The sequence below is a fragment of the Diceros bicornis genome, chromosome 25, assembly GCF_020826845.1.
Source record: "Diceros bicornis minor isolate mBicDic1 chromosome 25, mDicBic1.mat.cur, whole genome shotgun sequence".
NCBI classification, from domain to species: domain Eukaryota; kingdom Metazoa; phylum Chordata; class Mammalia; order Perissodactyla; family Rhinocerotidae; genus Diceros; species Diceros bicornis.
The window spans coordinates 8,523,463-8,543,610 of NC_080764.1; the positions used below are offsets into that span (position 1 = coordinate 8,523,463).

Sequence of the window (20,148 nt, forward strand, 5' to 3'; positions counted from 1 at the left end):
TGTTCCCACTAATGGGAGTTGCCCAGGTATGCTCCATGTTTGTACGTTATAGTTAAAAGTAAGCCTGAAACTGAAGCCCGGTCACTTGTTAACTTGCCAGGAGGTTTCAGTCTGGAAGTAAAGTCATGGACTCAACCATTTTCCAACCCCCAAACTTGTGCTGCTTCTCCTACAGCAGAATTGGAGGCGAGCTAGCAGTGACTAGATCTTTGAGCCTGCGGCATACTTTTCCATCGCCCAGGAAGAACCTCCCTGCCAAACCTTACCTGGACAAGGCATCCGTTGGGTGCACACCATGCTTCCCTGCCCGGTGACTACATACAGTCCTGGAGCACCGAACCAGTAATTTATACTTGTAAGTGGAACTCCTCTGGCAGCTGAGAAGACAAGTTTAGCAAAATGGGACTCTTTAATTCTTTTAAGTCATATGTACAAGAGATATCAACCAAATAATTAACAGAGTATTAACCCTGCCCTTCATATGTGTCCAACAATGCTCCCAGGATACAAGATAAAAAAATATACACCACGCTTGTCCTAAACTGTATGCTTCTTGAGGGCAGAGATTGTGTCTTATTTGCCTGTGCTTATTCAGGGCCTAGCATTGTTGTTATGTGCCATCAAGTCAGCTCCAACTCATGGAGAACCTATGAATGAGTGATGTCTACAATGTCCTGTCCTCTAAGCTCTTTTCCTGCTGCCTTCTACTTTTCCCAGCATTATTGTCTCTTCCAAAGAATCCTGCCTTCATAGTCCCTACCAGAAGAGGTATTCAGAAAAAATTTCCAAATGAGGATTCTATCAAGTTGGCAAGATACATCCATTGAAGACCAATGTAACGGCAATGTGGTACAGAAGAAAGCACTTCTGTTTGTTTGTCTCCCTCTGCATCTCTCTCATAAGGACACTTGTGATGGCATTTGGGACCCACCTGGATAATCCAGGCTAATCTCCTCCTCTCAAGATCGTTAAATTAATTACATCTGCAAAGATTCTTTTTACAAATAAGGTAACATTCACAGGTTCTGAGGATTAGACATGGATATATCTTCTGGAGCCATTATCAGCCTACCACACTAATTTCTGACCTATGGCATATGACCATAAGTAATACACACCACTTCCAGGCCTGGCCCATGAAAACTTCCCAGGTGACATATTTACTCTCTTCTCCTCTCTGCTGGCTATCCAAAGAGGCCATGGAAGCCATGTGTTAAAGATGGCAGAGCCTCTATTACCCTGAGCCCCTGAAGGCCTATGTGGAACAGAACTCCCTTTTACCCCTGCTGATTGGCCTTTACATAAGCACTAATATCTATTGTCTTTAAGCCATTGATAATTTGGGGTTTATCTGTTTCAATACTAGCATTATCTTAACTAATTCACTATAAATCTGAAGTTGTCCTCCTTACCCCTTTCACTCTTCTTTTCAATATCCTATTAGTATCCTTTGCCAGAAGTAATTATTTTATTCACTTACATGTTCGTGTATTTCTTATATGACTCTCACAAGACTGTAAGTTTAACAAAGGCAGGGACTATGTATGTCTTATTCACTGTTGTATTCTCAATCATCTTGCCTAGCATTTGGCACACAATAGGTATTTGATATATATTTGTCAAAATATATATAATATATTATATATATTATAAATAAATCAAAGAGCTCTGACAAATCAACTCAGCAGAGGGGAAGGAAATCTTTCCTGGTCAAACAATCAGATCATGAAGCATGATGAGTAGTTAATTCCAAGGGCCTCAAGGAAGCCCATCTCACAAGCCCTGACTCTTGCTGGGGGAGCAGGGGTAGGTTCTCACACCTAAGCCATGATATAATCAGACCCGGAGCAGTTCCAGACTTTGGGAAAAGTTCATATAAGTTGCCTAAATCCTTTCCAAGGGGCTGTGCGACTACTGGAACTCCAAACCTAGCTTTGCAGGCCAAGAAGCAGAACTTATAAGAACACAAAGAGGGTCCCCTGAAGTTGCCTGACCCTTAGCCCCTAATCCTAAAAATAAGCCCCACTGAGTACTGTGAGGGTAAAAATAAGAGTGAATTCAAGACCTAGCCATTGTCCTCAGTTCCCCAGACATCTGTAGCAAATTCCCATAGCTGTACCCCCTCTGTCTGCCAAGACATCATGTTATCCAGTGTCAGGCTTCCAGATGCTGTCTGCCCTCTGGACCATGAAGAGCCCTCAGTTGGGTACGGTTTGTGAACTCCTTGGCCTTTCTATCTTTGCACTCTATAATTAAAGGTAATTCTAAAAAATTTTCGTACTCAACTTCCTATAAATTGGCTCTTCCACCACCTTTCTTCTCCAGCATTTCACTGAAATCTCTCTTGCTAAGACCACCAACAAACTCAAATTTCCACATGCAATGCACATTTTTCAGTCTTTATTTTCCCAAACATCTCTGCTGTAGCTGACACAGATGACTACCCAGTATTGCTTGAAACTTTCTCCTCCCTTGACTTCTGGGACAATAAACACTTGATTCTCCTCCTACCTCTCAGTCAGCCCCTTCTCAGTCTTCATGGCAGGTCACTCCTCTCTGCCCATACCTTAAATGTTGAGGACCCTTGGAATGCCATCCTTAATTCACTGAATGAGCCTATCACTCACATAGCTCCAGAGATGACCTGTGTGCTGAGGATTTCCAAATCAGTCTCTAGATACAGTTCATCTTTGGAGCTCCAAGCTGAATGTCCACTGGCCTCTAGCATTACCATGTACCTCACACTTAATACAGTGCAGAGGTTAAGAGTGGAGACTCAGAAGGACACAACATCCCTTACAGAGTATTCCTGCCAAAATGCATGACCTGAATATAATCATGAGGAAACAGACAAACCCAAATTAAGGGCCAGTCTACAAAACAATAAGCCAGTATTCTTTTTAAAATGTCAATATCATGAAAGACAAAGAAAGGCTGAGTCCAGATTGAAGGAGACCAAAGAAATAGGACAACTAAATTCAATGTGTTATCTGGGATTAGATCCTGGATTGGGAAAAAAAAAGTGCTATTAAAATTAGGAACAGTAATGAGTCAATCATCTGAATTTGAATATAAACTATACATTAAATAATAGTATTATTTCAATGTTAAATTTTCTGAATTTGATAAACATACTGAGGTTAGATAAGAGAATGCCCTTGTTCTTAGGAGACACACACTTGAATATTTAGAAATGAAGGAAATGATCTTTGTGTCTTACTCTCAAATAGTTCAGTGAAAATGAAAGCAAAAAAAGAAAAACATAAAGCAAATGTGGGAAAATGCTAATAATGGGTGAATCTAGATGAAGGATCCATGGGAGTTCATTGTAATATTGTTGCAACTTTTCTATAAATTTGATTTTTTTTGTCGAAATAAAAAGTTTAAAAGAGAAAGAATAGGTTTAGGGTTCAAATTCCCGCTCCATCACTTGCTAACTAAATAGCCTTGGTAAATTATATAACCATCACTGATTCAGTTTCCCCAGCTATAAATTGAAGATAATGATAGCACCTACATCATAAGGTTTTTGTGAGGATTAAATACACTGACACACGTAAAGGGCTTGGAACATTGCCCAGTATATGGTAAGTATTCAATAATGTTAGCTAGTATTATTATGTCTAAAATTGAACTTATTTCCTTTCCAACTTAGACTGTCTCCTATATTTTTGACCATGGTTTACAGCATCATGATCCAGCCAGTCTTCTAAGCTAGAAACTTCACTCCATCCTTCCGTGTGTCCCCAGCACTTTGTTCATGCCTCTATTACAGCACATGCCCTGAGACAGGATAATGTATTTGCATATGTCTGTCTCTACTAAATTTTGTTTGTCTCAACTAGATTGGAGTTGGGGATGGAAGGCAAGGGAGAAAGGAGAAGAGCATTCCAGACTGCAAATAGCATGCAGGCTCAGAGATGAGAGAACAAGGTACAAAGAAGTCTAGCTGGATTGGAGTACAAAAGGTGAGAGAATGAAGGGCATGAAGTGAGGCTAGACTGAATAAAAATATATCATAAAAATATTATTTGTATTCAAAGTTTGAAAGAATTTTCTGGCACATCCATTGGATTAGGGCTGTAAGGCCTGACAGTGCCTCTTCCCTCCTCTCAAGGAAGATAGGAACTAAACCTAAGAGAAGCAAAGGCAAAGCTAGAGAGAAGACAGCAAAGCCAGAGAGGAGAGAAGCCAAAAAGGCATCCCAGGGGAAGAAGAGCTAAGGCAACTGGGGCTCCCTGATCTGAAAAAGAGACTATTCAATGATATATGACACCAGCATTTAGATGGACAAAAGACAATCAGGTATAAGCAGTCATTCAGGTGTCTGATTCTAAGCTCCCACCAGATTGCAAACTCAGGGAGGGACTGAATAATCTTTGTGTTCCCACCATGTAGTATAGTACTTGGCACATAGTAGGTAGGCTTAGGAAATGTCTGCTGAATACATGTGTAACTACCAACTGCCTGACCACAGAGGCTAGAAAATCTGGACTGGGTAACAGTTCTATTTCAGTTTCATAGGCCTCAAAGTGCTTAATATCTTTATCATTACCACTCACCAGCAGAGGCAGCTTTCATCATCAACTGGGCAAACTGGATAGCACCTCCTTTTCTGAAGCTTAACTTAAAAGTAGCCTGTCCTTCCCAGCCACCTGGGGAAAGAAATAGCACAAACTTACTAAGAGGCGGGCACAGCTGGCAACAGAAGAACTGCCACAAACACTGACAGAAGCACTATGCAAAGAAGCAGGGCAGCTTTAGTTTGAATTCCAACATGAGCCAAGTCTTAATCTTAAACCTTCTGGAAGCTTTTGAGAAAAAAATACATTTCTGAGGGGGAACACTTACCATCTGGAGCTGCCCGAATGATCCCTTTAATGTAGTTGGCAGCAAAGACTGGCTGTTCAACGGTACAGTTACTCATCAGATCGAATGGCATCATAAAAGAAAACATGGGATCACTGACTGAGTGTGAAGTCACGAAGATCACCTAAGAGAGGAAAAAAACTTTGGGAAAGGAATGCAATTTGTCCAGATATTGAGACATACAAGAGTAATTGTAAGGTCAAGGCTGCTTTGGCATCCTGGCCCAATTGAGAAACACCACCCATTTTCTTCCATCACTCTTCAACACGGAAAATCTCAAAATACAAATGTTTTAAAACACTTTGAAAGTCAATGTTTAACCTCTCTCCATTTTAAGGAAAACAAATGTAGAGTTAATCAAATCAAAGTACAAGTAGAAATTACCCGGTATGAAGTGAGAAATAATGTTCCCCTCTTTGTACCACTAAAGAGATTGGATCCCCCTGGTTGCTGTGGGAAGGAGAGGTCCACATCCTGACACTGCTGCAAGACACTGCAGAAAAAAGGGCAGACAGCACACAATTTAGACGTTATATAAAATGGCACACAGAAAGACCTTAGCACAGCTCCTAGCCCAGAGTAAACACTCAATAAGTGTTAGCTGCTGCTACTACGACTACAACTACTACTTTATTGAAATAGAAAGGAATTTAAATGATCTTGTTCTCTAACAATTCACATTTATTCTTCTCCCTCTTTACCACTGGATTCTTTTTTTTTAATCAAACCTACTTCTGTTCTTAATGTTTATTTGTTAATTCTTATACTTCTTGTGCAGTAAGTATAAAGCACTGTGCTAGTGGAAGTGTTTCTTTGACTTTGGTAAAGAAGGTAAGGTGTTCACAGAGTGCTCCAGAATCCTCTGATGTGTTCCCTCTGCCTGTCATGTTCTCCCCTCACTCTTTTTTTTTTTTGTGAGGAAGATTAGCCCTGAGATAACATGTGATGCCAATCCTCCTCTTTTTGCTGAGGAAAATTGGCCCTGGGCTAACATCCATGCCCATCTTCCTCCACTTTATACGGGACACCGCCACAGCACGGCTTGACAAGCAGTCAAGTGTGTCGGTCCGCACCCCAGATCTGAGCCTGCGAACCCCAGGCCGCCGAAGCAGAGGGCACAAACTTAACCGCTTCGCCACCGGGCCAGCCTCTCTCCCCTCATTCTTAACCTGAAAAACTTGGACTCATCCTATTCTCACTCATAGAATACTTTTGGGTTTTTTTTCTTTCTTAGTAATTATTATAATATATATGTGTTTATTTGTTCAATGTCTTCCCTAATGATCATTAGGGACAATGTCTGCCTTCTTTGCCACTGTAGCCCCAGCAAACAGTGGGTGCTACTAAATATTTATTGAAAGAATGAGTGAATGAAAACATGAATACAAATAATAATGCAAGCAATATATGACATACATAAATGACACAAAAATGTCATGGCAATTTAGTGGAAGGAGGGATTAGTTTTGGTTGAAGTAATTAGAAATGACTTTATAGAAAGGGGGAAATTTCAGCTGATTCTTAAGAGATGAATAGTGTTTCAGTAGGCAGAGGTGAGGGTAGGGAACAATGAAGGTATGCAGTGGAAAGCAAACTGCATACTTGAGAGTAGCCTACCTGTGTAGATTCATCAAAACAGCGTGGAAGTGAGGTTGGTAGGAATGGTGAGATAAAACTGGAAAGCCATGCTGGGACTAGAATTTAGAGACATTGTTTGATAGGTAAGGAGAAACTGTGAGCTGCAGTTATCTCAGCAGGGTAGTGACATGATCAAGGAAGTGGTGTATACAAGAGGGACCAGTTTAAAAGTCTTGATGTGAGGTAATAAGAACTGGAACTAGGGTGGTGGTGTGTGGATAAACAGGGCTTTTTAAAAGACTATGAAAATACAGGATGTCAGCAAAAATGGTAGAATAGGGAAGTCCAAAAGTGAGTCCAGAATTCTGGAATCTAATCAAAAGCTTATAGCAACTCAGGGAATGTTTAATCAAGAAAAAATAGCTGAATCCAATAAGAGAGCTTTGTGGTATTTTAACTTACCCTGGTACCATCCTCCACTCCCCAACTAGGCAACAGCCTTGAAAACAAAAACTCACGTTTCTTATATAGGTACCAAGTACAAAGGGAGCAGAACAGACCTTATTCTCAAAGAATTGTGGTTGTTTGTTTTGACCTGTCTAGTGGCTCCCTGAAGGACTGGCTCAAAGGGTGTGTGCCTAATTCAGAACTCTCCCGGGACTGAGGTGACTACCCAGGGTACATTTGTCAAAAACATTTCAAGGCAACTGAATTCATTGCTGCTTCCTGGAGCAAAGGATAACATTTTGTGCAAATAATAAACAAATGGAAAAGTTAGGGAGGAAAGGCTGGGGAATGAGATGCTTTGGGGGAATAAAGGCTTGAAAAGCTCTGACATATTCACGGGAATCTAGAAAGCCACATGCATACATGCCCAGGGCTGGGTTCATGCTCAGAAGAAACCTGAGAAGGCCCTAAACTTTCACCTCTGACTGACAATGAGGCTCTGCTCCAGCAGGAAGTGAAAGCTAACACAGAATTGTGAACTGCCTGGCTGAGTGATAAAGACATGCTCCAACATATACACATAGAGCCCATGTGCAAAGGCTGGGAGATACTTATTTTTTTGGTTCCAGACATGTAAGTAAATTGTCAAGTCACTAGTTGGCCACTAAGTTAACATAAAAGAGACTTCAGTGGCTACATATGACAAAGAATATAAACTTTACAAAATTTATAGTTCAGAAAAGCTACTAAACAATAAACAATAACTACAACAAGCAGCAACAATATAACCTGAGGAAGAGAGAGAATCTGATTTCCAGAGTAGCCAACTTATAACATTCAAAATGTAGAGTTTTCAACAAAAAATCATGAGGCATGCAAAGAAACAAGAAAGTATGGCCCAAACTTCTTCTGCAAACAGGAGAAAAAGAAATTAATAGAAACTGCCCCTTAGAACAGACATTGGATTAACTAGACATAGACTTTAAATGGACTGTTTTAGGTATACTCAAAGAGTTAAAGGAAATCATGTCTAAATAACTAAAGGAAAGAATGAGAACAATGTCTCAAAGTAGAGAATATCAATAAAGAGATAGAAATTATAAAAAGGAACCAAATACAAATTCTGGAGTTGAAGATTACAATAACTGAAATGAAAAATTCAATATTGGGGAGCTCAATGGCAGATTTCAGCAGGCAGAAGAAAGAAATCAGTGAACTTGAAGATAGGTCAGTTGAGAATAACAGTTACTACCACAGTCACAGAAAAATAAAGAATGAAGAAAAATGAACAGAGTCTAACAGACCTGTGGGATATGATCAAGCATACTAACATATGCATAATGGGAGTGCCAGAAGGAGAGGAGAGGAAAAAAACACGCGTAAAGACTACCTGAAGAAATAATGGCCAAAAACTTGCCAAATTTAATGAAAGACAAGAATCTGCACCTCCAAGCTCAACTCCAAGTAGAATAAACTCAAAGAAATCCACACTAAGGTACATTATAATCAAACTGTTGAAAGGCAAATACAGAGAATCTTGAAAGCAGCAAGAGAAGTGAATCATCATGCACCAGCAATCCTCAATAAGACAAACAACCAACTTCTCATTAGAAACTATGGAGGTGGGGGATGGTGGAATGACATATTCAAAGTGCTAAAAGGAAAAAAATTCTGTCAACCAAGAATTCTATATCTGGCAAAACTATCCTTCAAAATTTTAGAGGAAATTAAAACATTACCAAATAAACAAAAACTGAGAGAATTTATCACTAGTAGACCTGAACTATAAGAAATGCTAAAGGAAATCCTTCAGCCTGAAGTAAAAAGATACTAGACAGTAAATCAAATCTACACAAAAAAATAAAGAACATTGGTCAAGATAACTACATAGGTAAATATTAAAGTCAGTAATAATGTATTTTTGGTTTGGAACTCCTCATTTCTTCCTATATGATTTAAAAGACAACTGTGTAGGGACTGGACCCGTGGCCTAGTAATTAAGTTCCAAATGCTCTGCTTCAGTGACCCAGGTTCAGTTCCCGGGCGCAGACCTACACCACTCATCAGCAGCCATGCTGTGGCAGCAACCAACATATAAAATAGAGGATGACTGGCACAGATGTTAGCTCAGGGTGAATCTTCCTCAAGCAAAAAAGAAACAGGAAGATTGGCAACAGATCTTAGCTCAGGGCAAATCTTCCTCAACAACAACAACAACAAAAGACAACTGTATAAAACAATAATTATAAATCAACAGTGATGGGTACACAATGTATAAAGATGTAATTTGTGACAATAACAATATAAAGGGGGCAGAACTACATAGGAGCAAAGTTTTTGCATACAACTGAAACTAAATCGGTATTAATTTGAACTAGCTTGTTATAAATTAAGATGTTAAATGTAATCTGCAGGGCAACCACAAAGAAAATAACTAAAATATATACAGTAAAAGAAACGAGGAGGGAATCAAGATGGTACACTAGAAAATATCTATTAAACACAAAAGGAGGCACTAATGGAAGAACTGAGGAACAAAAATGATATAAGACATATAGAAAACAAATAGCAAAAGAGCAGAAGTTAAGTCCTTCCTTACCAATAATTACATTAAATGTAAATGGACTAAACTCTCCAATTAAAAGTCAGAGACTGGTAAAATATATTTTTTAAAAAACATGATACCACTGTATACTGTCTATAAAAGACTCACTTGAGCCCCAAAGACATAAATATGTTAAAAATGAAAGGATAAAAAAAGATATTCCATCAAAAGTAACCAAAAGAGGACTGAAGTGGCTATAATAATATCAGAAAAAAACACACTTGAAGACAAAAATTATTACAAGAGACAAAGAAGAATCTTACACAATTATAAAAGGGCCAATCATCAAAAAAGACTTAATAATTATAAACATGGATGCACCTAACAAAACTCAACTAGACCTAACATATAAGGACACTCCACCTATAAAGATAGAACATACATTCTTCTCAAGTGCACATGGAACATTCTCCAGCACAGACCATATGTTAGGCCACAAAACAAGTCTCACTAAATTTACAAAGACTGCAATCACACAAAGTATCTTTTCTGACCACAATGGAATGAAATTAGAAATAATAACAATGAAATCTGGTAAATTAACAAATATGTGGAAATTAAACAACACACTCTTAAACAACCAGTGGGTCAAAGAAGAAACACATGGGAATTTAGAAAATACTTTAAGATGAATGAAAATGAAAACACACATACCAAAACTTTGAGATATAGCAAAAGCAGTGCTTAAGAGGGAAATTTATAGCTTTAATGCCTACATTTAAAAAAAGAAAGGGATTTCAAATCAATAATCTAACCTTCTACCTTAGGGTACTAGAAAAGCAAGAGCAAACTAAATCCAAAGCTTACTAGGAAGGAAATAATAAAGATTACAGTGGAGATAAATGAAATAAAGAACAGAAAAACAATAGAGAGAATCAATGAAACCAAAACTTAATTTTTTGAGAAAATCAACAAAATTGATCTACCTTTTGCTAGACCAAGAAAAAAGAGAGAAAACCCAAATTACTAAAATTAGGAATGAAAGTGGGAACATTATCATAGACTTTACAGAAATAAAAAGGATTATAAGAGAACGTATGAACAATTAGATGCCAACAAATTTGATGACCTAGATGAAATGGACAAATTCCCAGAAACAAACTACTAAAATTGACTAAAGAAGAAAGAAAATCTGAATAGACTTCTAACAAGTAAAGAGACTGAATAAGTAATTTAAAAACTTCCAACAAGAAAAGCCCAGGATCAGATGGTTTTATTGGAATATTCTCCAAACATTAAAGAAGAATTAACACCAGCCCTTCTTAAACTCTTTCAAAAAATTGAAGAGAAGAGAACATTTTCTAACTCATTCTATGAGCCAGTATTACCCTTATACCAAAGCCAAACAAAGGAATCACAACAAAAGAAAACTAGAGAACAATATCTCATAAATATAGATGCAAAAATACTCAACAAAATACTAAATAACCAAATCCAGTGGCATATTAAAAGTATACACCATGACAAATGAGATTTATACTAGGAATGGAAGGGAGGTTCGACATATGAAAATCAATCAATGGTATGGTAATTAATTAATTATTCTGGTAATATACCATATAAATAGAATGAAGGAAAAAAGCGCATTTGACAAAATCCAACACTCTTTAAGGTAAAAAAAAAAAAAAAACTCAACAAGTTAGGAATAAAAGGAACGTCCTCAACCTGATAAAAGGCATTTATGAAAAACCCACAGGTAACATCATACTTAATTTTGAAAAACTGAAAGCTTTCCACCTAAGATCAGGAACAAGTCAAAGATTTGTGGAATTGCCACTTCCACTCAATACTGTACTTGAGGTTCTAGCCAGGGCAAATAGGCAAGAACAAGAAATATAATGCATTCGTCATTGGAAAAGAAGTAAAACTATCTCTATTTGAAGATGACATGATCTCACACATAGAAAATCCTAAAGAACACACACATACACATACACACAGAACTAGAGATAATGAGTTCAGCAAAGTTGTAGGATACAAGAGCAACATACAAAATTCAGTTGCATTTTTTATACAAGTATCAATCAAAATGAAATCAATCATGTTTTATGCAAGTATCAATCAAAATGAAATTAAGAAAACAATTCCATTGACATTCGTATCCAAAAGAATAAAATACTCAGGAACAAATTTAACCACGGAGATACAAAACTTGCACACTGTAAACTACAAAACACTGCTGAAAAATTTTAAGGACCTACATAAATGAAAAGACATCCTATGTTTATGGACTGAAAAAAATTAATATTAAGATGGCAATACTCCTCCAAATTGATCTAGTGATTCCACACAATTGCTATCAAAGTTCTAACTGCTTTTCTGCAGGAATGGACAAATTGATCCTGAAATTCATATGGAATTGCAAGGGACCCCAAATAGCCAAAACAATCTTGAAAAAGAAGAACAAATTTGGAGGACTCACACTTCCTGATTTCAAAAGTTACTAAAAGCTACAATAATCAAACTGCATGTTCTTGGTATTAGGATAGACATATAGATAAATAGAACAGAACTGAGAGTCCAGAAATAAACTCAAACATCTATGGTCAACTGATTTTTGACAAAGGTTCCAAGACCATTCAATGAGGAAAAATAGTCTTTTCAACAAATGGTGGTGGGACAGCTTGATATCCACATTGCAGAAGAATGAATTTGGACCCCTACCTCACACCATATACAGAAATAAGTTCAAAATGGATCAAAGACCTAAATGTAAAAGCTAAAACTATAAAACTATTAGAAGGAAAGATAGGTGCAAAACTTAATGACCTTGTCTTAGGCAACTGTTTCTTAACTATAACACTAAAAGCATAAGTAATAAAAGAAAAAATAGATAAATTGGACTTCACCAAAATTAGAAACTTTTCTGCATTAAAGTACACTATAAAATTGAAAAGACAGCCCAAAAAATGGGGAAAATATCTGCAAATCTTATATCTGCTAAGGATTTAATATCTAGAATATATACAGAATTCTTACAATTCAACAACGAAAAGACAACCCAATTTAAAAATAGGCATAGGACTTGAGCAGACATTTCTCCAAAGTAAATAAATAATGGCCAATAAGCATATGAATAATGCTCAACATCATTTGCCATTAGGGAAACACAAATCAAAATCATAGCACTTCACACCAACTGGATGGCTATGATTATTTTTTAAAATGGAAAAATAACAAATGCTAGCAAAGATCTGGAGAAACCAGAACTCTCATATATCACTGGTGGGAATGAAAAGTGGTGCAGCTGCTATGGAAAACAGTTTGGCAGTTCCCCAAAAAATTAGGGGCCGGCCCGGTGGCATAGCAGTTAAGTTTGCATGCTCTGCTTCAGCGGCCTGGGCTTTGCAGGTTCGGATTCCGGGCGCAGACCGGCACACTGCTCGTCCAGCCATGCTGTGGCAGCATCCCATGTAAAGTAAAGGAAGATGGGCATGGATGTTGGCCCAGGGCCAATCTTCCTCAGCAAAAAATAGGAGGATTGGCAACCGATGTTAGCTCAGGGCTAATCTGCCTCACAACAAAAGTCAAACATAGAATCACCATATGGCCCAGCAATTCCACTCTTACGTATATACCCAAGAGAAATGAAAATACATGTCTACACAAAACTTGTACGCAAATGTACAAAGCAGCATTATTCATAATAGCCAAAAACTGAAAACAACCCAACTGATGAATGGCCACACAACTTTGGTATATCCATGAAATGGAATATTATTCAGCCATAAAAATAAATGAAGTACTGACACATGCTACAATATGGATGAACCTTGAAAATATTATGCTAAGTAAAGGCCCGACACAAAAAGCCACATATTGTATAAGCCCATTTATATGAGATGTCCAGAACAGGCAAATCCATAGAGGGAGAAAGCCAATTGATTGGTGGATGTCAGGAGCTGGGTTGAGTGAAAAATGGGGAGTAACTGCTTAATGGTTACACGGTTTCTTCTGGGGTGATGAAAATGTTCTGCAATTAGGTAATGGTGATGATTGCATGATATTGTGAATATATTAAAAGCCACTTAATTGTACACCTTAAAATGGAAAATTTTACGTTATGTGAATTTTACCTCAATCAAAAAAAGTGAGTTTATAGATTGTGTGAAACCTCAATAAAAAAATAAATTTAATTTAAAAGACTGTGAAGAAAGTATCCTGAGCTCGGTAACTCATTGGATTTGGGAGACAAAAAGATCATGAGAAATCAAAGGTGACCTTTGCCTCCAAAGAAATAGGGAAATCAGAAAAAGAAGTTTACTGGGGAGTGGGGACATAAATTTGGCTCTAAACATGTTGAAATGTTCAGGGGGAAGGAGTACTCTAGCAATTCCTTTCTGACAAATCCTTGGGTTGGCATCTTCTACACAGGGTTTCTCAATCTTTGCGTTGGATAATTATTTGTTGTTTGGGAGGCTATGTTGTGCATTGTAGATTGTTTAGCAGCATCCCTAGCCTTTACCCACCAAACACCAGCAGCACGCCCCTAATTGTGAAAACCAAAAATGTCTCCTGGGGGCAAAATCGTCCCAGACTGAGAACCACTGTCCTACAAGGATGGAATATTGATTGCAAAAATTCAATGAAAGTGTAGTACAGTGAAACAAAGAATGATTTTTCACCATATTGGTAAACATTATAATTTAGAAAGAACAGATTTCTAAGAAAGGGGTAAAAACTTCAGAAAAAAAATTCACAGCACCATTTAGCTAAGGCTATCAAATACTATCCTGCCAACACTAACTAGAACCTCAGGCAAAAGTTCAAGCTCCAATAGTTAATCAACTGAATCTGAGTTAATGTACTTATCATTCATTGAGCCCTAAGTTCCAGATACTAAATACACAAAGATTTTGCACACTTTTTATTTACAATTTGTAAGTAGGCTCCTAACTAAAGAGAAATGGTTCTGATATTTGAACGCTCCATCAAAAGATGAACAACTTAGGATCCAACTATATGCTGTCTACGAGAGACTCACTTTAGATCTAAGGACACACATAGGCTAAAAGTAAAAAGATGGAAAAAGATATTCCCTGCAAATGGTAACCAAAAGAGAGCAGGAGTGGCTCTCCTAATAATATCAGACAAAACAGACTTTAAATTAAAAAAAAAACAAAACTGTTACAAGGGCCGGCCCTGTGGCTTAACGGTTAAGTGTGTGCACTCGGCTGCCGGCGGCCCGGGTTCGGATCCCAGGTGTGAACCCACGCACCGCTCCTCCGGCCATGCTGAGGCCGCGTCCCACATACAGCAACTAGAAGGATGTGCAGCTATGACAGACAACTATCTACTGGGGCTTTGGGGGAAAAATAAATAAATAAAAATCTTAAAAAAAAAAAAAACTGTTACAAGAGACAAAGGAGGACATTACATAATGATCCAAAGGTCAATTTACCAATAAAATAGAACAATTATAAATATTTATGCAACCAACTTCAGAGCTCCTAAATATATGAAGTATACTTTGACACAATTAAAGGGAGAAATAGACAGTAACACAATAATAGTAGGAAACGTCAATACCCCCATTTTTAATAACGGATAGAACAACCAGACAGAAGGTCAATAAAGAAATAGAGGAACTGAACAACACTGTAGACAAATTGGACCTAACAGATATATACTGAACACTCCACCCAACAACATAATATACATTGTTCTCAAGTGCACATAGACCTTCTCCAAGATAGACTACATGTTAGGCCACAAAACAAGCATTAACAAATTCAATTAGATTAAAATCATCTAGGGCCAGCCCCGTGCCTTAGCGGTTAAGTGCGCACACTCTGCTACTGGCAGCCCAGGTTCAGATCCCGGGCGCGAACCGACGTACCGCTTCTCTGGCCATGCTGAGGCCGCATCCCACATACAGCAACTAGAGGGATGTGCAACTATGACATATAGCTATCTACTGGGACTTTGGGGGGAAAAAAAGGAGGAGGAGGATTGGCAATAAATGTTAGCTCAGAGCCGGTCTTCCTCAGCAAAAAGAGGAGGATTAGCATGGATGTTAGCTCAGGGCTGATCTTCCTCACAAAAAAAAAAAAATCATCTAAAGTATCTTTTCTGATCACAATGGAATGAAACTAGAAATCAATAGCATAAGGAAAACTGGAAAGTCCACAAATGTGGAAATTAAAACATTCTTATCTAACCACTGGATCAAAGAAGAAGTCACAAGGGAAATTAGAAAATACCTTGAGACAAATTAAAATGAAAACACAACATGCCACAACTATCGGATGCAGCAAAAGCAGTGTTAAGAGGCAAGTTCGTAGCTGTAAATGTATACATTAAAAGAGAAGAAAGATCTCAAATCAACAACCTAACCTTATGTCTCAAGAAACTAAAGAACAAACTAAACCCAAAGCTAGCAGAAGGAAGGAAATAAAGATTACAGCAGACATAAACAAAAGAGAGAAAAGAAAAGCAAAAGAAAAAATCAGTGAAACTAAGAGTTGGTTTTTTGAAAAGATCAACAAAATTGACAAACCCTTAGCTAGATTAATTAAAAAGAGAGATGACTCAAGTAACTAAAATCAGAAATGAAAGAGAGGACAACTGATGCCACAGAGGTAAAAAGAATTATATGAGAATACTATGAACAACTGTATCCCAACAAATTCGATAACCTAGAAGAAATGGATAAATTCCTAGGAACGCACAACCTACCAAGACTGAATCATGAAGAAACAGAAAATTTGAACAGACCAATAACAAGTAAGGAGACTGAATCAGTAACCAAAAACTTCCCAATGAAGAAAGCCCAGGATCAGATGGCTTCACTGGAGAATTCACCAAACATTTACAGAAAACTTAACACTAATCCTCCTGAAAATCTTCCCAAAAATTGAAGAAGAGGGAACACTTCCAAGATCATTCTATGAAGCCAGCATTACTGATATCAAAGCCAGAAAAAGACACTACAAGACAAGAAAACTACAGACCAATATCCCTGAAAAATACTGATGCAAAAATCCTCAATAAAATACTAGCAAATTGAATATAACAGCACATTAAAAGGATTATACACCACGATCAAATGGGATTGATTCCTGAAATGCAAGCATGGTTCAACATATGAAAATCAATCAATGTAATAAAAATAAAACTACCATATGATCCAGCAAGCCCACTTCTGGGTATATATCCAAAGGAAATGAAAAGAGGATATCAAAGAGATATCTGCACTCCTATGTTCAGTGCAGCATTATTCACAATAGCCAAGACATGGAAACAACCTAGGTGTCTACCAACAGACAAATGGATAAAGAAGATGTGGTATATATATATACAACGGAATTATTCAGTCATGAGAAAGGAGGAAATCCTGTCGCATTCTACAACATGGATGAACTTTGAGGACGTTACGCTAAGTGAAATAATCCAGACAGAGAAAGACAAATACTGTATGATCTCACTTATATGTGGAATTTTTAAAAAAAAGTCAAATGCATAGAAGCAGGGAGTAGAATAGTGGTTAGCAGGGGCTGGGGGCAGGAAATGGGGAGATGTTGGTCAAAGGATACAAATGTGTAGTTATGTAGGAAGAATAAGTCTAGAGATCTAGCACAGGCATAATGACTATACTTAATACTGTATTGAACACTGGAAATAGGCTGAGAGTAGATTTCAGGTGCACTCATCACACCAAAAAAATGGTAACTATGTGAAGAGATAACAAGTTAATTATCTTGACTATAGCAATCATTTCACTATATGCATATCAAATCATCACGTATATTTTAAATATATACAATTTTTATTTTCAAAAAATGGTTAAGATGGTAAATTCTGTTTTTTTACCACATACAAAAAAATGATGAACTTAGTAAAAAATGGAGAAAATTTATGAACCAAGAAAATTTACCCAAGACATATAAATAGCCAATAACCACATAAAGAAATAAGTTCACTAGTGATAAAAATTTTTTTAAAGATTCCATTATTTACTTATCAGAGTGGCAGAGATATCAAAGATTAACACCAGGTGTTGGCAAGGGTGTGGTGAAATGGGCACTCAGAGTATTGAGAGGAACGTAAATTGATATAATTCTGTAGGGCAATTTTGCAAAAAATATATCTCTATATATATTTACATATTTTAAAACATTTTTGACAAGAATTTTTATATTTTTTAAAATAAATCGTTACTCTTTTTTAAAAAGTCTGTGTCCTCTGATCCTACAATTCCACTTTCAGGAATACATTCCAAAGAAACATTTTGACAGATGGCCAAAAATAAGTTTTCAAAAATGTTTATGGCAGCTATGTTTATAGCAATGACAAATTAAAACCAGAATATCCCAGATAGGAGCTTAAGCAAATATTTATGCATACTGAATACCAGCCACTGAAAATAACAATGTAGATATTGATACAGGAAAGCATTCCCAATATACCGATAAATGAGGAAACCAAGTTACAAAGCAGTCTGGGGCGGTGGGGGGGGTGCGGAAGATGTGTATATTTCCATAGGGGAAAGTACAGAAGGATACATACCAAAATGTAAAAAGCACTGGCTGTTGGAATCTGGAGTAATTTAAAATTTTTTCTAACTTTTCTACAAAAAACACATATGGTAAAATCTGCACAAGTTTTAGAATATGGGTTAAAAAAAAAAAAAAACCCTCAATGTCTTTCCTTTTTACCAGTAGAGTCCAACCCATACATTTATGACTTCTCAGCTGAGATAAGAAAAAGATCTCCACAAAACACAGCCAAGCTGTGATGAATTTCTCAAGCTGTATTGTGAATAGGCAGGAGAAGTCACAACATAAACAATCTTCTCCATCTCAACCTACTTCTTTCAAGCAGTTTCTATCCAGGAAGCCAGAGCACTGACAGGGCCTTCTTTGATAAGGAGAAAGCAGAGAAGCAGTTCTTTTCCTTTTGGAGCAACAGCTGGAGCAGAGAAGTTAATGCACAGTACCTAAGTTCAAACCCAAATCAAAGCTCTCCCACATGCACTGGCCATATGATTTTAAGCAAATTACTTCTCTGTTTCAGTTTTCCCACCTGTGAAATGAGGGAAATACTACCGATCCTCACTGTAGATAGAGCAGTTATAAACATAAGGCTTGGCTATGATTAAGTACTCAAGAGCACAGAATGCAACCCATAAAAATAATTCAAAGGACCATAAAATCAGTGTTTCTGTTATAATTTTTTAAAAACATGCTTCATTCCTGCCTCCAATACACAAACAGAAAAGCAGAGAGACAAACTCGTAGCCTGAGTAAAAAGATACCCAAACAGTAGATTAGACGTGACTTCAGGGCACAGAGCCACAGGCACTCGGGTCGAAGTGCTCTAGGCCGGTGTGCACCAGACACCGCGGGCAGAGTGGCGAGCAATCACCCCCAACTGCGAAATCGAACGAAGCAGCAGAGGTCCTTCGAGGGCAAGGGAGGACGTACTGCCCTGACGGCCCATATAAATCTGCCAAGAAAATATTCCGCGAAAGGAAGCGGAGAAAAAAGATCTGGACGTCAGCATTTGGTACCGTCTTCCTGGATCTTCGCGACAAATGCACTCAAAGCGACCCAGGCGTGCACAGTCGCCCCCGAGCGCAGCACTGGGTTTCAGAGGCTCCCTGCTGGGCGAGAGCAAAGAAAACGAGGGCGAGTCGCCGCCGAGAGAGGAGCAGGATTAAGAACTGCGGGGAGACGGAGCGTGGCCGTGGGAAGCTGGGGGCGGGGGAATTACGGAGGGAGCGGAGTGGAGTCGGGGCATTAGGTGGAGAGGTGAAAATGACCGAGGCCAGAGGACAGGGGGAGCGGCGGGCACCGCAAGGCACCGCGCAAAGCGACGGTGCGAGGCAGAGGGAGCCTAATTCTTCCTCGGCGGCTCCTCTTCTGGTCCCGACCTTTTCCATAAAGTAAGAGCAGTCATCTATCTCCCAGGTTGGGACGAAGAAGAAAGGGGGCCTTTGAAAGTTCTGAGGGCCAGAAGAGGCCCCCAACTGTTTGGGATCTTTCCAGAAAGATCCACACTCATGCCTCTTCCGCCTCCCCGGAGGCCGGGACCCAGTTCCGGGAAGTGGGGGGAGGGGAGCGCCCACAGCCCCCCCACCGCCGTCACTCTACAAAGGTCGCACGCTCCCAACGGCAGCCGCACGCCACCCACAGTGGCGGCGCGACTCCACTACCGCCAGTGCGCTCCCATCGTTCTCCTGAGGCGACGCGCGCCTCTCGCCCAGCTCTCCCGTCGCCGTCCTCAGACCGCGGGTGGCGGCGCGCTCGCTCGCGAGTCCTCACACCCGGAGGAGTGATCCCACCTCTCACACGTGCGAGGCCCCGCCTCAACCACCTCCGTATCCCCAACATCCGCGAGGAGACGCGCGCCCTTCGGGGGTAGGGGAGGGAGTAAGCCTGACGCGCCCGGAAAAGGCGGGAAAGTGTCTGATTCGCTGAGAGTCTGCCAGCCGCCAGCTCTACTCCGTCGTCTCCTCCCTCCTCTGGCCGCACCCCGGGCTTCCCCTCAGGCACCTTTCGCCAAAAGGGATGACGGCCCCGCGGCGGCTCTCGGTGTGGCTCTGGTTCACCGCCATCTTGCTCCAGCCCCCTCCTGCCGCCCCTCAGATGGGAAGGGGCGGGGCCTGCGCCAAGCCGTCGGGCGGGGCTCTGAAGGGGAGGGCGGAG

General features: G+C 39.2%; 1 protein-coding gene across 1 annotated transcript in view; it reads right to left on the reverse strand.

Annotated features, from left to right (window-relative positions):
- Positions 1–20,057, reverse strand: part of WBP2NL (WBP2 N-terminal like) — a 40,572-nt gene extending 20,515 nt beyond the window's left edge. Inside the window, exons 1-5 of the mRNA XM_058568247.1 lie at positions 19,996–20,057; positions 5,254–5,362; positions 4,852–4,993; positions 4,563–4,655; positions 267–377 (exon numbers count right to left, since the gene is read on the reverse strand). Of these exons, the coding sequence (XP_058424230.1) occupies positions 267–377; positions 4,563–4,655; positions 4,852–4,993; positions 5,254–5,362; positions 19,996–20,057 (517 nt within the window). The remainder of the gene's footprint in view (positions 1–266; positions 378–4,562; positions 4,656–4,851; positions 4,994–5,253; positions 5,363–19,995) is intronic.
- Between the last annotated feature and the right edge of the window lie 91 nt (positions 20,058–20,148).